This window comes from Tiliqua scincoides, chromosome 8, assembly GCF_035046505.1.
Source record: "Tiliqua scincoides isolate rTilSci1 chromosome 8, rTilSci1.hap2, whole genome shotgun sequence".
NCBI lineage: Eukaryota > Metazoa > Chordata > Lepidosauria > Squamata > Scincidae > Tiliqua > Tiliqua scincoides.
The window spans coordinates 53060638-53081324 of record NC_089828.1 but is presented as its reverse complement, the minus strand read 5'-3'; the positions used below and the strand labels follow the sequence as shown (position 1 = coordinate 53081324).

Below are 20687 nucleotides of genomic sequence, written 5' to 3'. Positions count from 1 at the left end.
TAAGGTAAAATCAATTATGAGTAATATTTCCCCATAAGGCTGAGAACCTCCCTGAGCTTGTATTGCTCCATAAACTGTTTTTTGTGTGAATATGAGTATCTAAAAACCTCCACAGACCATACATTTGTACACAACTGGGGTGCTTTCTCTTTCTTTTTTGGTTTTTTCTCAGTTCGTTATGGGGAAAGAAAGCTCATGTGGGTAGTTGAGGCAGCTATTGTCAGGTTAGCCCCTAGATAGATTGGTTCAGCTTTTCTCTGTGTTTCTCAGTATGGATTGTATTCCTTGTTATTTTAATCAGTGGGGCACTGTATTTTATTCTTATGTATTATTGTGCCTGCTGTGGAAAAGAACATCTAGAGAATCGGATGATGGGGATTCGTCTTTTTTTATAACCCATGCTCGTTGCCTCTGTGTGTGCAGTCTTAAGTGAGGACACTGGAGTCGGTATGATCGAACTGCGGTCCGTTCACATCTCTGAATTCTATTTTTGCTTTTATGTATCCGTTATTTATAACTGTAAAAAAAAAAAAAGTACAATTTATAATATTGAAACTAAGAACCAATCCACTATCCATAATGATAGAGTCACTGTATCTCCAGGGATCCCCGATTACGGTTTCTATTCTCCGCCCAGTGACCAACGGGCTCCATTATCGTATGCGGACTATGGTTCCATGGGGCCACGGGTGGCTCAGATGCTTCGTAGCGAGCACCCTGCTTCAGCGAGTAACTCCCCCCTCCACCACCTTCCCAGCCCGGATCAATTTAAAAACCCAGGTTTGTATTGAATTTCATTCCTTTGGGGAAGCAAAAAATAGTAAAATCAAGCATCACATCTTTAATGATGCACAGAAAGCACTCTGCATGCCAGGCCACCAAACTTCACTCCATCCTTTTACTCAGTTCCAGAATTTGTACTGACTTTGTGTAATTCTGAAAAGTTTTCTTCCAGGAGCTGCTCCAGATCTGATTGAATCAGTCCGTAGAAACCTGTTATTTTTGTAGAGGCATTACACCAAAGAGAGAACTAGCTAGCTAGATCTACTGTTTGTTCTCTTCAGCAGATTCTCACTTCTTGGAAGATGAATTAAGGATACAGATAATTCCTGTTTATTTTTTTCCATGATTCTTTTTAACTCTGTAGTTTTCAATGTGGACAGGGTTGTCAAACTGCCTGGGCAGATATTTTGTTGGTTACTTTAGGTGTGTGACTCTGAAACGGGTGCATTTAGAAATGTCTTGCTTGTTAGCTGTTGTAAGTGTGCCAGTGGAGGCTGGAAACACATTGAATGGATAATGTTTATTTTAAGAACATAAGAACAGCCCCACTGGATCAGGCCATAGGCCCATCTAGTCAAGCTTCCTGTATCTCACAGCGGCCCCACCAAATGTCGCAGGGAGCACACCAGATAACAAGAGACCTGCATCCTGGTGCCCTCCCTTGCATCTGACATAGCCCATTTCTAAAATCAGGAGGCTGCACATACACATCATGTCTTGTAACCCGTAATGGATTTTTCCTCCAGAAACTTGTCCAATCCTCTTTTAAAGGCATCCAGGCCAGATTCCGTCACCATATCCTGTGGCAAGGAGTTCCACAGACCAACCACACCCTGAGTAAAGAAATATTTTCTTTGGTCTGTTCTAACTCTCCCAACACTCAATTTTAGTGGATGTCCCCTGGTTCTGGTGTTACGTGAGAGTGTAAAGAGCATCTCTCTATCCACTTTATCCTTCCCATGCAAAATTTTGTATGTCTCAATCATGTCCCCCCTCAGGCGTCTCTTTTCTAGGCTGAAGAGGCCCAAACGTCGTAGCCTTTCCTCATAAGGAAGGTGCCCCAGCCCCGTAATCATCTTAGTTGCCCTCTTTTGCACCGTTTCCATTTCCACTATATCTTTTTTGAGATGCGGTGACCAGAACTGGACACAATACTCCAGGTGTGGCCTTAACATAGATTTGTACAACGGCATTATAATATTAGCCATTTTGTTCTCAATACCTTTTCTAATGATCCCAAGCATAGAATTGGCCTTCTTTACTGCCGCCACACATTGGGTCGATACTTTCATCGACTTGTCTACTACTACGCCAAGATCTCTCTCCTGATCTGTCACAGACAGCTCAGAACCCATTAGCCTATATGTGAAGTTTTGATTTTTTGCCCCAATGTGCATGACTTTACACCTACTTACATTGAAACGCATCTGCCATTTTGCTGCCCGTTCTGCCAGTTTGGAGAGATCCTTCTGGAGCTCCTCACAATCACTTCTGGTCTTCACCACTCGGAAAAGTTTGGTATCGTCTGCAAACTTAGCCACCTCACTGCTCAACCCTGTCTCCAGGTCATTTATGAAGAGGTTGAAAAGCACCGGTCCCAGGACAGATCCTTGGGGCACACCGCTTTTCACCTCTCTCCATTGTGAAAATTGCCCATTGACACCCACTCTGTTTCCTGGTCTTCAACCAGTTCTCAATCCAGGAGAGGACCTGCCCTCTAATTCCCTTGCTGTGGAATTTTCTCAGCAGCCTTTGGTGAGGGACCATGTCAAACGCCTTCTGAAAGTCCAGATATATAATGTCCACGGATTCTCCCAAATCCACATGCCTGTTGACCTTTTCAAAGAATTCTATAAGGTTTGTGAGGCAAGACTTACCCTTACAGAAGCCATGCTGACTCTCCCTCAGCAAGGCCTGTTCATCTATGTGTTTTGAGATTCTATCTTAGATGAGGCATTCCACCATCGTACCCGGTATAGATGTTAGGCTGACCGGCCTATAGTTTCCTGGGGCCGCCCCTCTTTCCCTTTTTAAAGATTGGTATGACATTTGCTATCCTCCAATCCTCTGGCACCATGGCCGTTTTGAGGGACAAGTTGCATATTTTAGCCAAGAGATCAGCAACTTCATTCAATTCCTTAATAACTCTAGGGTGGATGCCATCAGGGCCCGGTGACTTATTGATCTTTAATTTATCAATGAGGTCGGAAACATCTTCTCCTTTAACCTCTATTTGACTTAATTCCTTGGTCAAGAGGGGCCGTTCGGGCAGCGGTATCTGCCCAGGGTCTTCTGCCGTGAAGACAGATGCAAAGAACTCATTCAATTTCTCTGCCATCTCTAAGTCTCCTTTTATTTCCCCTTTCCCTCCCTCACCATCCAGAGGGCCAACTGCTTCTCTGGCGGGTTTCCTACTTCTAACATATTTGAAGAAGCTTTTATTATTCCCCTTAATCTTGCTGGCCATGCGTTCCTCATAGTCTCGCTTGGCCTCCCGTATCACCTTCTTAATTTCTTTTGCCACAGTTTATGTTCCTTTTTATTCTCCTCATTAGGGCAAGACTTCAGTTTACAGAAGGAAGCTTCCTTGCCCTTTACGGCCTCTCTAACTTGGCTGGTTAACCATGCGGGCACCCTCCTGGACTTAGTGGAGCCCTTCTTCCTTTGCAGTATACACTTCCGCTGGGCAGTAACATCAATTACTGTTGATTTGAGCAACCTCCATGTTCTCTGTAGAGACTGGACTCTTTTTACCTTACCTTTCAACCTCCTTCTAACCAGCCTCCTCATTTGAGGGAAGTCCGCTCGTCGGGTTTTTGTGAGAGATTTGCCCGGTATTCTTCCCCCAACGTGCATGTCGAAACAGATTGCAGCATGATCACTGTTCCCCAACGGCTCAGTAACATTGACATCTCTAACCAGGTCCTGAGTACCACACAATATTAAATCCAGAGTCACCTGTCCTCTGGTGGGCTCCATGACTAGCTGCTCTAAGGCACAGTCATTTAGCATGTCAAGGAATCCAGTCTCCTTTTCGTAACCAGAACACAAATTGACCCAATCAATATGAGGATAATTGAAGTCCCCCATGATTACAACCCTGTCCCTCCTTGTCACCTCCCTGACCTGTTTCCTCATTTCAAGGTCCCCTTCCGGTTTCTGGTCTGGAGGATGATCGTACGCCCCCAGTATTACATCACTCCTCGGGCCTGGTAATTTAACCCACAGAGATTCTATGGTGGAGTCGGACCCATCTTCAATCTCTACTTTGCTGGATTCTATCCCTTCCTTAACATAAATGGCCACCCCACCTTCAACACGCCCCTGCCTGTCCCTCCTGTAGAGTTTATAGCCCTGGATTGCGGTATCCCACTGATTGTCCACATTCCACCAGGTTTCCATTATGCCCACTATGTCAATGTTTTCCCTTGTCACCAGACATTCCAGTTCTCCCATCTTTGCTCAGAGACTTAAGGGCATTTGCATAAAAGCATTTGTACATGGAATGCCCCGGGATGGGCTGCTTATTTTTAGATTTTAGCCCATCCTATCTTAAGTCTGACAGTCATCTTAAGGGCACTTCACAGGTAATATTTCAGGTGTACATCTAAGATTTTAAAAACATCTTAAAACTGAGTCTTTTAAAACATAAAGTATGACTATAGCAAACATATGAATCATGTCGGTCCACCTGTCTGTGATTGGCTGCAGGTCCCTGATGGGTGCACCTGTGACAGCAGGCTTTGATGTGCCCTTTTAAGGTGTGAAATGTGCATCTTAAATATTATAGAAAGAATGGCCCACAGTTGTTCATAGGTGTGCAGAGTTCATTTAAAAGCATACTCATTTTAAAGATCTCTCTGAAGGTAGGTCCTCCCCCTCCTCCACTGGGAAAAGCCTGCGTTATATACCTAAATATATACATGTTGGATAGATCTTAACCACACTCAACTAGCTAAGGACTTCCCCCCCCCTTTTTAAGTGGGAAGCCACCATCTCTTCCCCACAGAGAGGCTTCCTGAATCCACCAGTATGTTCAGCCAGATGTCATCATGCAGTGTTCTTCAACCTCTGCGTTGTGACCCCGATGGAAGCCTCATTCAGAGGGTCGTGGCAACTTTTCAAACCCCTCACTTGCACAGGCTTCGCTTTATCAAAACCGAGTTCTTTATATAATCCTGCACAGCCTCTTCTTGCTGTCTTGCCCCAAAGCTCTTAAGGCTGGCCCTGCTCAACCTGCTACCTTACAGGGTTGTTGTGAAGACACAAAATAAGAGGAAACAGGGTGGATGGGTGTGCACATCCGGTCCAGACAAGGGGTGGGATCAATGATGGGTCCCCAGTTTCATATTTTTTTATTTATTGCAGTGGTTCCCAAACTTTAGGAGCTTGCGGAGGCAAAAATTGGCATTATCATGGACCACACTACCTCCCTTGCCCACAAAAAATATTATCTAATTACAAATTTAATTATATTTATTAGAGATTTATTCAATTTATTATTTATAGAGAAGATTTCTGTGTTACTGTTTTTATTGCCAGCTGGTTGGGAGATGCTTCCCCACAGATCACCAGAGCAGAGAACACTCCAAATGATCTTTACTTCCTAGAAAGAGAGATAGTAGACCCCATGATAGGTTCCCATTTGTACTGGAAGACCCCTCCACACACACACGCTTGCTTTTTTACAGATGCTTAATTCACTGAACAATGCAAACCTTAAAAATTGTTCATTGACTAGCCTGTATTGCCTTCATCCTACATGAGCCTGCGTATCCACCTAGATAATGTAGTCATCCTCTTGCTCACCGTCTGAGGCTCAGTTGCTGGGAATGCAAGAGAAAGCATTCCTCATGCTTGTGCCCCAGCTATTTGCCCCCCTCTTACCCAGTAAATATTTCATCAAGGGGCGAACATCTGAGAGGCCTATAGTCTGTTGTCACTTCAGTTCTGATGTACTATTTGCTACCATTTCTCTAATTTTAGCTATAGCACAGGGGGGTGGACGGAGTCCAAAGATGCAAAAAAAAACCCCAAAAGGCAACAGTCCCATTGGACAGGTATACGCCCTTGAACCCAAGCTTCAACGTTTGCAATATCACTCACCGCAATCCTTATTTCAGAAAATGCCCAATCCAGCCCTGACTTGAGTGCAAGTGGTTTATTGGTTCCTGAGAGTAAACCCTATTGAACATAGTGGGACTTACTTCTGAGTAAACATACCTAGGGTAGCTGTGGTTGCCTGCAGAAGAAAAACGCAATTGGTTGTGTGATTTTTTTTTTTTTTTAAGTATCTCATATTATTTGACTGAAAGCTTGCATCTCAATAGCTACTGAAATGTTGTTTAGGAAATGTAGGGAGGATATAAGCAACCAAAACCCTTGGATGAAGCATGTGAGAGCTTCTTACATTTAGACTGAAGAAACTATGCTCTATATCTAAGGAGGGTTGGAAATTTTACTCAGCAGATTGTATCTGTAGGAGGTAAAGCCCCAGCTCCAGAGTTCCTTTGTGTGTGTGGAGGGGGGGAAGTAGTCACAATTCAGATTAAGTGTCACATTCCATAGCACAGGAGTGGCACAACACCTCCACCCCATTGGTTGAAAAGCGATAAATATTCTTAACAAAAGGGCAGTGCAGGTTCATTTGGAAGTGTATCACTCTTACACGATATAGAGTCTCTCATCAAATTCTGAATACTGTTTTTAGCTAAACTGCATGCTGACCAGAAAGGAAAGGGTTAAAATTTGAAGTCTGTGTTGCTCAATAGGTAGAAGGGCAGAAGACTGATTGATGTGATGTGAAGTCAGAACAGAGCGTGTTTTTCAGCAGTAAGGCCCACTATGTTTGGTGAGGCTTATTCTCCAGTGAGTGCACGTGGTATTGCTGCCTTTATGCCAGTTTTTTTTTCTTTTATTTAAATAAATGAAAATTTTAAATGAGCCATCACTATTTTTCTTGCTTGCTGTGGACTGTAGTAGTGTCAGATGAAGTTTGTATGGCCACAACTTAGATATGTTATTTGTTTTGCTGTTGTACTCATTGCATGTACTTCAGTGTAAAACAGTATAAAACAGTGATTGTCAACCACTGTGCCGTGGCACATTGTTGTGCTGCTTTGCAGGCGTGGCATGGAGAGAGTTCATGGGAGAGTCATTTCTTTGTAGGGCCATTGGGGGATGTGAGCCCCCCCAGCAGCAGCGCAGTGTGCCTTGTCAATTCTCAAAAAACTGTTGGCGAGCCGTGACAATTTTAGTGCTTTCTCAGTGTGCCGTGAGATGAAAAAGGTTTAAAATCACTGATCTAAAAGGTACAGCTGTGGTGAATATGGATACCATACAGGTACACTTCTTGAGTTGCCATGATGGGCTGCCCTTCACTGTTGAGTATTCTGCGGGTGGCAAACCAGATTTGCCTCAAATGTAAGCAATGTTCCCAAATGCCGATGGGAAGTAAAATTTCTGTCCGTGTGGCACCGAGTACGGATCATGCCCCCTCCAAATTTCTGCTTTATTTCTTTTGGTTAAACGTAAAATCGCTTCCTTCCAGTTTCCTCTTATATCTTAACATCTTTTTCATCTCTGCTTTGTTCCTTAATTCTCTCCTGTTATTCCACCTCTGCCTTAAATTACCATCACCCAACGGAAGGAAAGTGTTCGTCTGAGACCTAAGCAGCACGGTGGTGTTGTTTTCCATAGTTTGGATACATCCCTTTTTGCTAATGTGTCCCCCCCGATGAGTCTTTTAAATTAGACGGCTTTTTAAAAGTCTGCTTTTGAACAGTGTTATAATCACTGACTGATGTTCATCTTATTCTCTCCGTTAAGCAGTCAGACAAACTGAAGGTGCAACTTCAAGTCCACAATTGCGAGCCCATGTAATTATTTTTGGCTCCTAGCTGAATGCAAATTTGCTTGTCAAACCTGTATGTAATCTCGGTTAATGGGCACACAAAGTGGCAGCAGTGGCTATCCACACTAGTTCCTGTGGTGGCCCAGTTCTGTTTCCTAAAGGGAAGGTGGGAATGGACTTTTATGGCTTTATTAGTTTCTCACTGGAGACTCATTTGGGAACAGCAGGCTGGCTTTGACAGGAAGGTTAGATCCACTGTCCCAATAAACCTGGAGATTACAGCTGCTTTTACCACTGCATTCCCCCTTCCATTTCAGTCATCAACCTGCATGACCCCAATTTAAAAAGAGCCCAAAATAGTAATCCATCATTTTTTGTTTGTGCATCTTTTTTTTTCCTTTCTTGTTTCTAAAATATTGCTTTGCCCCATACTTCATAAAACGCCATGACCGCATGACCACCAGATGGAATTCACTTATTCTAAGGATGCAGGGAATGTGTTTTCATTTCGGGTTGGGTGCAAGGATGCCTAATGCATTGTACATTTGCACACGATAGAGGCCAGCTTGGGCATTAAGGAAAGGTAATGCATTGTATGACCGCAATCTATTAAGAAGTTACACATTTCGCCATTATTATCCATAAGTCTGCATCTCTCTGCCCATGGAGCCAACCTGGGGTTACTTCTAATCCTGACCAAATATTTTCATTCTGCCCTTCCCCAAGGAACTCAAGGTGCTGATCGCTTCTTTCCTCTGCCTTTCTTGTCACTGTGTCACAGCAACCTTGTGAGGTAGGTTAGGCTGAGAGACAGCATCTGGCCCAAGGCAATCTCTTGAGCTTTGTGGCTGAGTGAGAATTTGAACTCACATCTCCCCCACTCCCACAGTTGAGTACTCTAGCACTAAACCACAGTGGCTTTTCCTTTAGCACTGATTTGCTCACTCAGTGGAGAGTTAGAAAAAGACATAAGCTGTCACAGAAAAGTAAAACAGGCATGGTCCTAACCCTCCCGATCAAGATATGTGACTTCAGGTGTGAGGACTCAAGAGTGCAGCCTCACTGTACCAAGGAAAACAAAAAATGTTAATGGCACACTACGTTGGACCTGATGCATGTCACTCCCAATTGTTGGCTTTTGGCCAACATATTATTATGTTGCATCCATGCAACAGTGAGCTGAAAGGAAGGCCTACTTGCAGTCCTTTGCGCTGAGGCCTGCAGTCTTTCCTGCGGCCAGACCTGTAAGAATGCCTTCCACTGCTCTCTTGACCTTGACTCACAAAAACACATGAAATCACGGCCTCTGCCACTTCTCTTTGCAGGTTTCATTTTAGTGCCAGCAAATATACTGTCTTCTCCACAAGGGCATCTCAATGGGATCTGATGTGCAGAGAGCCCAGGGCAGAGGCTAGGGAGGAAGCCAAGTCTTCCCAGGAAAAATAGCGGAATCTAAAGAGATGGCAGTGAGCTGGCTGTGTTTGGGAAAAGGGGAGTGGAGCTTGGATTGAGGACACCCTGTACCTCTGCTTTCTTAGACACGTCCTAACCCAGCAGACCTCCCCACACTTCCTGCACCCAAAGTGTATTTTGCCTTATGCTTGGATCACACAAAACTTTTGCCACCCTCCTTGTGCAGGCTGCAAAGCTACAGAAACTCATTTTCAGGGGACAAAGAGCTACAGCTGGTTTCCACTCTTATTGTGGTCCAGTTCAGAAAAATCAGAAACATCAGAAAAATCCATACCCCATAATATCTTTGTTCTCTCTTGAGCCCTGAATTGATTTTGAGCTTTTAAATTTGGTGAAGTCTCCCTCTCCTCTCCAGTCTATGGCTTATCTCAGATATTTGTTTCTGAAGCACATATCGGGTGAGTCCTCCCTTCCTTTTTGGTGGTAATTTCACACATCTCCCTTGAAGTGTTGGCTGGATTTGGGTGCTGGTATTGTAAAAATGGATTTAGCATCTCATCCTGGCTTGAATGCGTGACTAAAAGCCAGTTTCTCTGCAAAGTCTTAGGTTCTGTGATGGTTTTGAGAACCATCTTTTTGTAATGTACTGGACCTACAGCAAAGTACCAGCTCTGTAACAGCTTTCCCAAACCCTCCTCAGAAATTTTTGCAACTAGCTATTTTGCAGGCTGTGAACAAAAAGAAGGTGAGACGTCTTTTACTTCTCAAACGTCTTTGAAGATCACAGTGGGCACACCCTGTATACAGTCACAGTGGGCACGCACATTTCTTTGGCAGTCGGTTCTGAGATTGTGGCACACCAGCAAAATGATGCTCAGATCATGGAAAATTATCTTCCACTTTGTATATATTGTGTTCGTTCAGTCAGTCTAAAATGTACCAACAGTACTATTTGTGAGTGAACAGCTGTGAAAGAAGAAGTTTCAACATCTTCTGATGAGTTCCTAGATGGCTTGCAGGATGGGTGAGAGTCTGTGAGGGAAGATAGCAGTGGCCCACAGAGAACTTGTGCGCATCATAATTTGACTGCATTTACTAAAGAAATGAGTGTTTGCACCAGCGCACCTGGTGCGTGTCCAGCCCTTGACATAGGCTACAGTTGCCCCTTAACAGATAGTCATTCCGCTCCACAGAATCACACACCATCTCTGCTTAGAAAGAGGTGCATAGTGGCTAACTCATCACATACCTCTGGGTGTGGTAACCAAATGTTGCCTTGGACACAAATCCTAAGCCCACTCCTAGGCAGTGGTCAAATTACTGGGGGCCAACAGACTTCCTTCTTTTGTGATGATGAAGCCTTAAGAAGACCCCAGGGTGTGGCTTAAATTGGGGCTCAGGGTGTGAGGATTTCATTAAGGACCGCTCCACCCCATAATTCAAGCACTGCTGTGGTTCTGCCAGGTGGCAACCAGGACCCCACCTGCTAGCTCTGAAAGAGTCTAGTGGTTGCACAGTGGTTATAAAAAGCCAGAAACAATTTGAAATTGGCACACGAATTGCCAACAGTCATAGTCCCAGCGAGGCCTGCAGTGAAGCAGCGACTTATTGAGCTTGCACCCTCAAAGCTGCTCTGGCTGAGTGCTGGTGTGCCTGTAAACTATGGCAAAGTGGGGACATGGCAACCTCTTGGGCCAGCCCCAGATTCCCTTTCCTGAGGCATTTGCAATGTAAAAATCAGGCTAAGCACTGTGGGGAGGGGAGCTGAAAGAAGAGCGAACTAAAGGAAAGAGCCTAATTCAGGTGTTCATCTCCCTGGGAGTGGGCCGATGACATGTGCACTTAACTTCACCCTCCCTGTGACCAGCATTTGTCTGCTGTGACAAATGTTGAACATTGGGAGAGCTTCTCAAACATTGATCACAATGCAGTTGGGGGTGGGGTGGGGCTAAGACATGCACACCATTGGTGCGTTCCTAAGAAGCCCTCACAGAGAAAAACTGCTTGGACTAAGCTGTGAAATTAAGGCCTCACTGGGCATGGTGCTTGGGTTGGTCCCACTGGATAGGGTGACTATATACACAGGGGGACAGAGTGCCTATACCTTGTATAGAAGAGAGAGTTTTGGCAGGTGCAGCTTTTTAAACCTTTCCATGATGAGCTACCCCTGCCAAAATTCCCTCTTCTGTACAACAGTTAAAGATATAGGCACTCTGTCCCCCTTTGCACTTGGTCACTGGACCACGTGCTCAAGCAAGTGGAAGTGCAGCCTGGACGTCACCCTCAAAGACAGAGTTAATGTGTGAGACTTGCAGGACACTTGCAGTGCTGGAGATAAGGTGCCCAAGCGTGATTGCTGAAAGCCAGTTTGAGAGAGGCCCCCAACATGTATAGTTCAAGACTATGCCAGGTCCTAGGAGCTCCCCAGAACTTGGAATGGTCAGCAATAGTTCACCTACACCCCACGACCAGCAGGTCTGAGTGGAACAGGAGAAGCTAAAATTTTGTTAGCGCCCAATTAAGACCACGTTCAGAGCCCTGCAACTGTATACTTACTGGGTTAGCTGGTGGAGGAATCCTGAGCACTTGGCCAGCATCTCTTGTAACAGCTGCAAATATTACAATTTCTCAGCCCCCTCCTTGACAGGCCCGCAGAAACGGACTCCACCATCAGGGCGGCTGCACAGCAAGAGCCTTTGCGCGGGGCAGATTGAACTGCCTGGGAGCCACGCGTCACGCAGAGATGTGTAGCTCCTGGTTCCGGATGGCACCCTCCATATGGGGGTGACTTGAAGCAGCTCCCCTGTGGAGGAGAGAGTGTGTGTCGCTCCCACCAGAGGCCTCAAGCAGTCTTTCGCTTGGGCAAGGGGGGCTTTCTGGGGAGCTGTCAGTGAGGACTGTAGCCACTTTGCTGCAACAGGGAGGGGAAAAAAAGGAAAAAAGGAAAAGTCTGCTCTAGTGAGTTAATAAAGGGCTTCTGAATACCTCAGCTGGATGTTTTTCTCCATGAGTGAGAACGCCAAATGTTAGCCTGACATTTAATCTTTAATATTTTTTAAAGTGCTTTGTTTTTTTCCCAGCGCAGGCCAGCACAATGGCATTACTTTCCGAGGTCTCATTTCTTTCCCACCCTGACCCCGCTCACCTTTTCCTCTCCCAGCTCCCAGCAACGCCGCTGCCCCATTTGCCCAGTAAATGATGGCGCCTCCCCTGAGCCAACCAGCAGCTTGCCGTTTTGTCTCAAGCAGGATGGTATTTGTAAAATATTTAGCCAGGGGTGACACGGCGACGTGGGAAGCACCATAAGCAGCAGTGTGGCTCTCATGGCTACCCGGTGGGGCTGGTTGAGCGCTGACAGGCTAGCTTTTCTTGCAGGAGTTGTGCGACTTAAGGTGTATCAAATCCATGCACGCAATACTCAACGTGTTTTTTTTTCCATAGGAATTATGGTTGGGAGGTGAAGACTCCTGTTTTAATTGTAGGGCTCTGTGGGAAGACTCCCAGCTTCCCCATTAGCAGTAATGGTTCCTTGGTCTTCCTAGTTGCTCAACAGAAACAATTGTTTGACTCAAAGTCTGGTTGTGAGATTTGCAAGATGCAGGCAGAGAACTAATGGAAAGTGCCACAGGTTTATAAGTCCCAAATATTCTTCTTCAGCAAGCTTAGAAGGGAGTCCCAACCGTACCTTCAGGCTGCGTGCCATTTTGACCTCTGGGGAAACAGGCAGGTCTGCATGTTTAGCAGGCTGCAAAATTCAGAGCAATAGAAAGGTGGGTCACGACGCTACAGGCTCCTGCTTCACTTTGCCTGGCTAGATGAATGGAGCAGTGCTCTGGCAATGGGAAGACCAGAGCACCTGCATTTGCGGCATCGAGCCCCGCTTCCTTTTTCCCCGTAGCATTTTTGAAACACTTCCACCAGTTTACTTTACAAATCAAATATCTCTCGGCACTGTGAATATACTACTAATTAATAGCAGCATTGCTAAAACACAAGTTCTTAGGTTTGTGCTGTACTCTGAGCAATCTGAGTGTTACCTTGTTCAACCTAATTAAGCCATAGACATTTAAAGGTCAAGAACGATCAGCTGAAGAAATCTCCCTGCCGTCTTAGTACCGTTGCGAAAGACAAGGCGGGTCTCGGAGTACAAAGATGGCTGGCCCGCCCTCTTGTAGTGGCCCACGTCCAGTTGAAGTGAGCTGGTGGGTCCTGGTGCACCACAGGCTCTACATCTTCCTCTGAATTTTCCTCCAAAACCAGTTTCTCCTCTTCTACCAGATAGCTGTAAGAAAGAGCTGCCCGGTTTTAGGGACTGATTTCCTTATTGCTGTTTACCATTTTCTCTTTCTAGAAACAAGTAAGCTTCATGGTTCATCAGCTTTTAGGGTGATTTTTGGCTTCTAGACATTCAGTTCTGGTAATGCCCAAAGAACAGTTTTGGTGGTGGAGACAGGGCTCCTTTTTTTTTTTTTTTTAATTTAAGGAGAAGGAAAAGGAACTCAACCCTCTCGTGTATATAAAACACTCCAAGATGTTCCATTGCATATCATTTGTTTGTTTGTTTTGTTTATTTAAAGAAAACATTTCAAACCTCCCAATCTTCATGTATCTTGAGAGCTTATAATGGGTGGGTAGGTATGATTTTTCCATCTGAAAGTTTTCAGTGGATCCAAAAACAAAACCAAAAAAATGACCAGAAAACAGAAAAGCAAAAAGTTTTTCCTAGCTGTGACTTGCTTTATTTGCTGTCAACGTTTAATATCAATATTAACACAATGTGTAGTCTAAAACTAGTTCCTTTGTAGTTTGCATGGGATGTGAATGCTGTCTCGATATGCCCAGATCTAGAAAACTCGTTTTTTACTACTGCATGAGCATCAAATCAGATGTTGAAAGATACATATTTTTGTGATAATTTGGTGAAACGGAGCAGCTACAGTCTCTGGTTGCAGCAGTGTGTTGAATGGATGTTTTCTTTTTCTTCTCTCTCTCTCTACATATTTCTCTCTATTGGAGCTCCGAGCTTCTTAGTAGTATGGGCTGACTATGACGCAATACTGGCTCTCCTATCGCATGGCCTTGGTTAAGTGTTAGAAGTCGGACCTAGGCTGTTTCTTGTCCTTGTTCAGTTTGAAGTGTTTGGCTTTGTAACACTTGTGCATGCTCGGCTTCTGGCCTCATACCTGGCTTTATTCTCTGCACACCAGTCTTGAATAGCTACAGTGCTCAACCGAATTTTGGCGCACCCGCTTCCCCGGCAGGCTCCAATCCCGCCCGGCCTGGAGGATTTCCAGGGGCAAACAGCCCGGGCCCAGTTGCGGACCTCTACGGTACAGCCAGTCAAGACTCCGGTGTTGGTAACTACATAAGTGCTGCCAGCCCCCAGCCTGGCTCCGGCTTTGGGCACGGAATTGCTGTAAGTAGCCCTCTTCACTTTCCTGTTGCTTTTCTCAGGCCCTGAAACGAGGCAAGTTAGTTGGCAGTGTGCCGTTTGCCCCTTTCTTGCTGGCAGGTGACACACTTCTAGAGAAGCTGCTCCATTGCATACAGAATGTTGCCACATTCCAGGGCCCGTCACGTTGGGCCAATCAGAAGCCAAATGGAATCTCTTTTGGTGGCCCTTCTCCATCCACCAGTTCTGTATAACTGGGAGTGTCGTTTGTTTGTAACAGTGAACTATTACCCAAGTTTCCAAGTACAGTATGACCCCATTCGGCCAGACTCCAGATGCAAATCTTTTGCCAGGCAATGGATGTGATTTGCGCTCTTTTAGATAAATATCAACTGCTGAGAGGTGTCCATTTGACCGCAGTTGTATCAGTTTATGCTGTAACGGAGAATCAGAAAGATTTCCACTGAGACACTGGGCTTCATAACAGACAAATGCATCCATTTTGCTTGTATAGAAGTGGTTCCGTTAAATCTTTAGACCAAGGTCCAAACTCAACATTTGAAACTCCTGTCATCCTTCAAAATGCAGCAGGAGTAGAGGGGTAGAGCCTAACCCTTCAGCCCATCCACCAAGTCCCAATTCAAACCCCATTCTGAAGTCATTAGCCACAATGAAGAAAACTTACAGTTTTCCTGTCTGTGACTAATAGTAGCTTCAGGGGGTGGTCGAAATTGTGGAATAGATGTAGGAGCAAAGAAATTAACCCTCTCCTGTCATGCCATGACCCCAAACTAAATCAACTCCCCATCCCAGTGGCTGTTTTATTTTGGGGAGGGGGAGTACTCAGGGTTCCTGTAGGGGGTCTCCTTCATTGCATCTAATATGGACCTTTGTTACCCTTAAATAAGTGAGAAATCATAATATAGAAGCTCTGTGAGCAACTGAAGGATTAGGTCAGTATTTGGAAAAGGCAGGAGTACTTAAACTTGCCTCTTTCATAAAACCTCTTCCTAAGTGGGCTCTTCCTAAGCTAATTTTAAAACACACCCTCCCTAAAATGTATCTCTGGGAAGTGCAGAGATCTGTTTGCTACTCGTAGAGGCATTTGTACTCCTGTAGGAGCAGCTTGGTATACCTGTGCTCTTGTCTGAATCAGACATATGGACAGACAAAGAAGGGACTTGCAGGAGCACTCCTGTGATTTGATGTTGGAAAGCAAGGAGTCACTTTTAATTGCACTGAGCCAATTGAGTGCCTCTCCTAATCTTAGCTGGATAGAAACTAAGCATGGTTTTATAACATTTCGCATGGGAAGCTGCCTTGTCTTGCACCTTAGTAAACTATGGGGGATGGGGGTGGAGATGGATTCACATGACCAGATTATCTCTAGCCTTGTGCATTGGGGTTGTTGTCCAACTCGCAGACTAAGCTATGTGTGGCAGTAAAAAAAAAAACTGTTACACAGCAGAGAAAAAAATGGGTATGTGAATCCAACCTATAAATGTGTTACTTCTAACTGGATAACCTGCAAAAATGTTACCAAGTTTTCAACACAGATGTCCTCAAATGAGTCAAAGATGTCTTGGCAGTAATGTGTGGCTACTAATTGCGGAGCGGAAATTTTGCTTCACAAATTTGCATGCAAGGGTGATGGTGTTTTTCCCTCAATGGTACTGTGTTCCAACTGTGTGTGTTAGCATGAATGTATGACACAATTCAGTGGTCTCTGATAACAGGTCAGTTAACCAAATCGCTTTAGGCCAAATGTGGAGGAACCCTTCTCATTTTGTTCGACAGAAGTGCAGGTAAAGTTCCGTAATGTAAGTTACTTCCCTGCATTTTTAAATAACGGGTTTATTATTAAGACACTTTATATACTACTTTATGTAGCAGAAGGAATAAAAAAATGTGTTCCTGTCTGAAAGGGGCTCACAATCTAAAAAGAGACACCACGAAGGCTAGGGACAATCACTGTGCTGGCACAAACACTTGCCCTCCATCTGCTAAGGATAAGAGAGCTGCCACTTTAAAAGATGGTTCTTTGCCCCGTGAGCAGAGGACGTTTCACCTGGATAAACTGAATTTGTGTTGAATTCCATTCCAATTGTAATGTCACCTGATTACCTTGCAAATCCCATTGGATTGGTTGTATTGTGAAATATAGATTATTCTTCTGTTAAGACCAACATCAATTTAAACTGCCATCTATTACCACACAGAGCGCCCCTGATTTCCATATTTTGCCTAAAGAAAAAAGATCTGGTTGTTCTTGAACACGTGCAGGCTGTTGACCTTTGCAGTGGCCTGATTTTCTCCTCCTCATACAGCGCTCAGCATTGTGCTTTGTCTGCACTAACATGGCTTTAAGATTATTTTGCATAAACCTGCAGACAGGGAGCTCTTTAATGTCACGTCCAATAACATGCTGCAGAAAGTGGCTGCCTTTTAATACCCTTTTCCCACCATCCATTTACTAACAGCTGCCTCAGAAATGCCATTCCAAAATTTACTTCTTTAAGGAGGTGAATAAGACCACTACCACCACCTGGCCTTAGAAAATTTTGCAGGGACAGAAGTCTAGGGACAGAAGTCCAGACTTCAGCTTTTCTAAAAAAAATTCATGCTGGCAACACACACACTCTCTCTCTCTCAAGATTTTTGATAATTTCTTGCAAAAAATAAAAATCACTCTCTTCCCATATATCGCACTGATGACCTTAACAATTGTGCAATTTTAGGGGCCTTTGATTGCAACGGCTTTTACAAATGGATACCATTGAAACGTTACACAGGGTTGGTTGCCATCTCACTTGGAGGTATTCTAGTCTATAGCATTTGTATTTTGTACTGTGTCCCTTCTCTCTTGCCATATTTTCTTTTTTGTTACATGCATACTTTTTATTTCAAATGTTGTCTTTGATTATTTTTTTTCCTTGCAAGACTTTAAAAAAAACAATCAATTTTCTGGAATGGAAACTGAAAAGGGATCCTGAGCTACTTTTGTAGAGAGTGTTTTAAATGGCCAGTTTTTATGTAATTTATGTTTTTATGTAATCATCTGTGATAGTTCAAACCTGTTGGAGCATTGAGGTTTCCTCAACCTTGTGGAAGCAAGCTCATACTAAAAAGTACCAGGAAAATGACCTCGAGGTTTGCAAAGAGAGTATTTTTCCAAGTGTGTGCTTTGGTGCAGGAAGCCCAGTTAAAGGCTGGGCCAAATACCGTAGTACACTGTTGGTACCTAACAGAGCAACAACCACAATTAAGGAAGGAAAGAAACTGGAGCAAATTGAAAGTATTATCTTAATGTACCATTCGGATCCCTGCCCAGTTCCATGCCCTTTTCGACAGATCTGTTGGTTTTTCACCCCAGTTTGGGGTTGGGGGGAAGGGATCTTTTGTGTAGTCCCAGTAGCAAAGATCTAGCCTAGACAGCTCATAGAAAACAGTCCATGACCAGTTTAAGCTAAACACATATTGTAATGTCATAAATACAGTACAGTACATGCCATATTTTGCTGCTAATCACAATTATGTGCTCGATCTATAGCATGTGTTCTAAATTCCAAATTGGTGCATGGATTAAAACCATAGTTGCCACAATTTGAGAAATCTGGCACACTAGTTGTGGAGGGCTTTCTGAGTGTCAGCGATGTGAATAAGTGTGTGATTGAAGTGACCCAACTGTTGCTGGTTATTTTGACCAGGAACAGCTGAGTTTGTTTTTTGTTTTGTTTGTTTTTTAAAAAGGGGGCTTTGAAAGGTATCACAACACTGAAGCTGTGCTCAATCTCCAAGCAATATGGAACCACTTCCCCCCCTTTTACCAAGCTAGTGCGGTATGAATGTATTTAAAGAGAAAGTGTTTCACACTCATCCCTGAGGCACATTCACTCAAATGAGCATTAATACCCTTCTGTACTCACCATCATCATAGTTCAAATGCAGCCTGATGGGAATGTGGAACCAGGAGGTTGATATAAGTTAACGGGGAGTAAAAGAAGATTTTGTCTTGAATTTGTGTCCTTAATTGTTCTGCAACAGAAGATAAGCTGGATACCTTTGGGAAGCCCACAAGTAGGCCTGAAGGCAATAGCCCGTCCCTCTGTTGCTTCCCAGGCCCAAGGGGGCCATGACCACGTGCATAGCCTTCCTGGGCCCTCCTGGCCATCTCCTTCATGATCGTCCCCTGGAATGATTCAGCAGCCTGTGGCAAGGGAGTGTCCAGAGAAGGCAGCAATTCTCTTGACAAGTGACCGCACAGTAGGCAGGGACTTTAGGGATTGGCAGCAACCTCTGATATGCAGAGGTACGCTGTCCTCCGAGTCTGGAATTTTTATATAGCTGCCATAACCAGCAGCCACTGACAGGTGTCCTTCACAAATCTGTTAAATCCCTTGGAAAGTTATTCCCATTTAAAGTAAAGTAAGCCAGTGGCCAACACCACAGCTTGTGGCAGCGAATTCCACTACTTAATTATCAAATGGGTGAAGATGTCCTTCCTTTTACCCGCCATGAGTCAACTGCTATTCATTTTCATGGACTTATTCTGTTTGAGCATTAAGAAAGAAGAGGGAATAACTCTCCACTTCTTCACACTTACACCACGCAGGATATTTGGCACACATAAACCCCCTCCTCATCTTTCCCCCAAACTAAAAGGCCCCAAATGCTTAGCCTTTACTCTTCAGAATGGCTCTCACTCCCCCACTTTGCCTGTCCTGTGTCCTTATATTTATTTTCCACCTCACCTTCAAAGAGACGCAAGGCTACTGCTCATTTTAAAACAAAACAAAACATTAAAGGTACGCGTTTAACAAATAAAATCATAGCATTAGATTGAGAGCAAGAGCAGAAAACGAAACCATCCCAAAAGGGCTGAGAGAGTAAATAAGTCTTCAAAGGGTGACAAAAAGAGGGAGCCTTGGGGAGCGAGTGCCATAGGGAACAGACCACCACTGAAAAGGCTTACCCACACATCCCCCCACCCAGTTTCACAAACAGGAGGCACACAGAAGGACATGGGCTCCAACACAAACATTAGGCAATGCTAAAAAAGGGTGCTTTGGTCCTAACAAGGCCTCTGCATTAACCAGTTTTATATTAATTCATCTTATACACTTCCAACAACCTTTGCAGCTGTAATCAGTCACTAACAAGGCAAAAAGCAAAGAATCCTTAACATTGCTTTACTAATAAATCATTTCTGTAAGGAAACTGGTAAAACACTTTTGGGACTGCAGCTCACAAGCAACTTAGGTGCATAGAGAAACCCCAGAGACTAGTCCCATCTGCTAGCTATTTTGTCAATCTTTTGGGAGCCATTTCAGCAATTTGGAAGGGCAAAATGGTGGTCTTGCCACAGCAATGGCACCCTTCCTGGCAGCCTCTTTTTTTCCCAGCACACCCTAGAACAAAGCTGTATCACAACATCATGGACTTTTCAGGGTTTTCTGGGAGAAAAGTGGTGACTAGCAGCCAGCAAGCACCGGGCAGACAATACTTTGAAACAGGCAGAAAAGGTAAGGCTGTTTCATCTGCACCTTCTCCCAAGCCCTCCAAATTTCAAGCTGACTGCATGTTAGACAGTGAGCAGGTGACGGTTGGATTGGCTTTTGTGAAGGCCAGTCTCCCAAAGTGGAGCACAGGTTCAGGCCCCCTGCTTACTGTCAAGGGCTTCCCATTTCATATTCCAGTATTATTCTGAGGCTGAGAATAACTGGCTTAAGGTCACAGCCGTGGTCCATGGCTGTAGTACAACTTGAACTAGGGATTTCCTGGCTCAGAACCCCCTGCAGTGGCATCTTGGAAGACGGTTTGCAGTAAGGCTTGGCAATCAGCTCAGAGGTGCTAGGCAGCCCTTGTGCCTTACTGATTTTAGGAAACTACCTCACACTGAATCAGACCATTGGTCCATCTAGGTCAGTCTCTTCAACACGGACTGTCTGGCAGCAGTTCTCCATCATTTCTCTGCCCTGCCTGGAGACGTCGGTAGAAGATCTTGGGTTCAGTCTCTGCTAAGCAGGTGCTGTACCACTGAGCCATAGCCCTTGCCCAAACTGTTTTCTCTTTAAAGTTATAGTCCCATTCTCCCCAGTTGCAGGATATTGCTAGGGATTTGAACCCAGGACCTTTGGCATACCAACTAAAAGTCCCACCAGTAGACCAGGCAGCCTTATTTGAAAGTCTCCCATAAGCCTTTTGAAAAATAAGGCTAACCACAGGTTTCAAATAGTCAAGCCTCTT

The 20687-nt window shown here is 44.5% G+C and overlaps 1 protein-coding gene across 7 annotated transcripts in view; it reads left to right on the top strand.

The window, feature by feature from the left end:
- Positions 1-20687, top strand: part of MSI2 (musashi RNA binding protein 2) — a 474139-nt gene that overhangs the window by 445486 nt on the left and 7966 nt on the right. For 2 of the 7 annotated variants that reach the window (XM_066636689.1, XM_066636687.1), the window contains 2 exons: positions 14311-14465; positions 17180-17257. In XM_066636689.1, the coding sequence (XP_066492786.1) occupies positions 14311-14465; positions 17180-17221 (197 nt within the window). In that variant the 3' untranslated portion in view covers positions 17222-17257. Of the gene's footprint in view, positions 1-603; positions 781-14256; positions 14466-17179; positions 17258-20687 lie in introns of all 7 variants that reach the window. The other 5 variants (XM_066636688.1, XM_066636686.1, XM_066636685.1 and 2 more) reach the window with 4 other exon arrangements.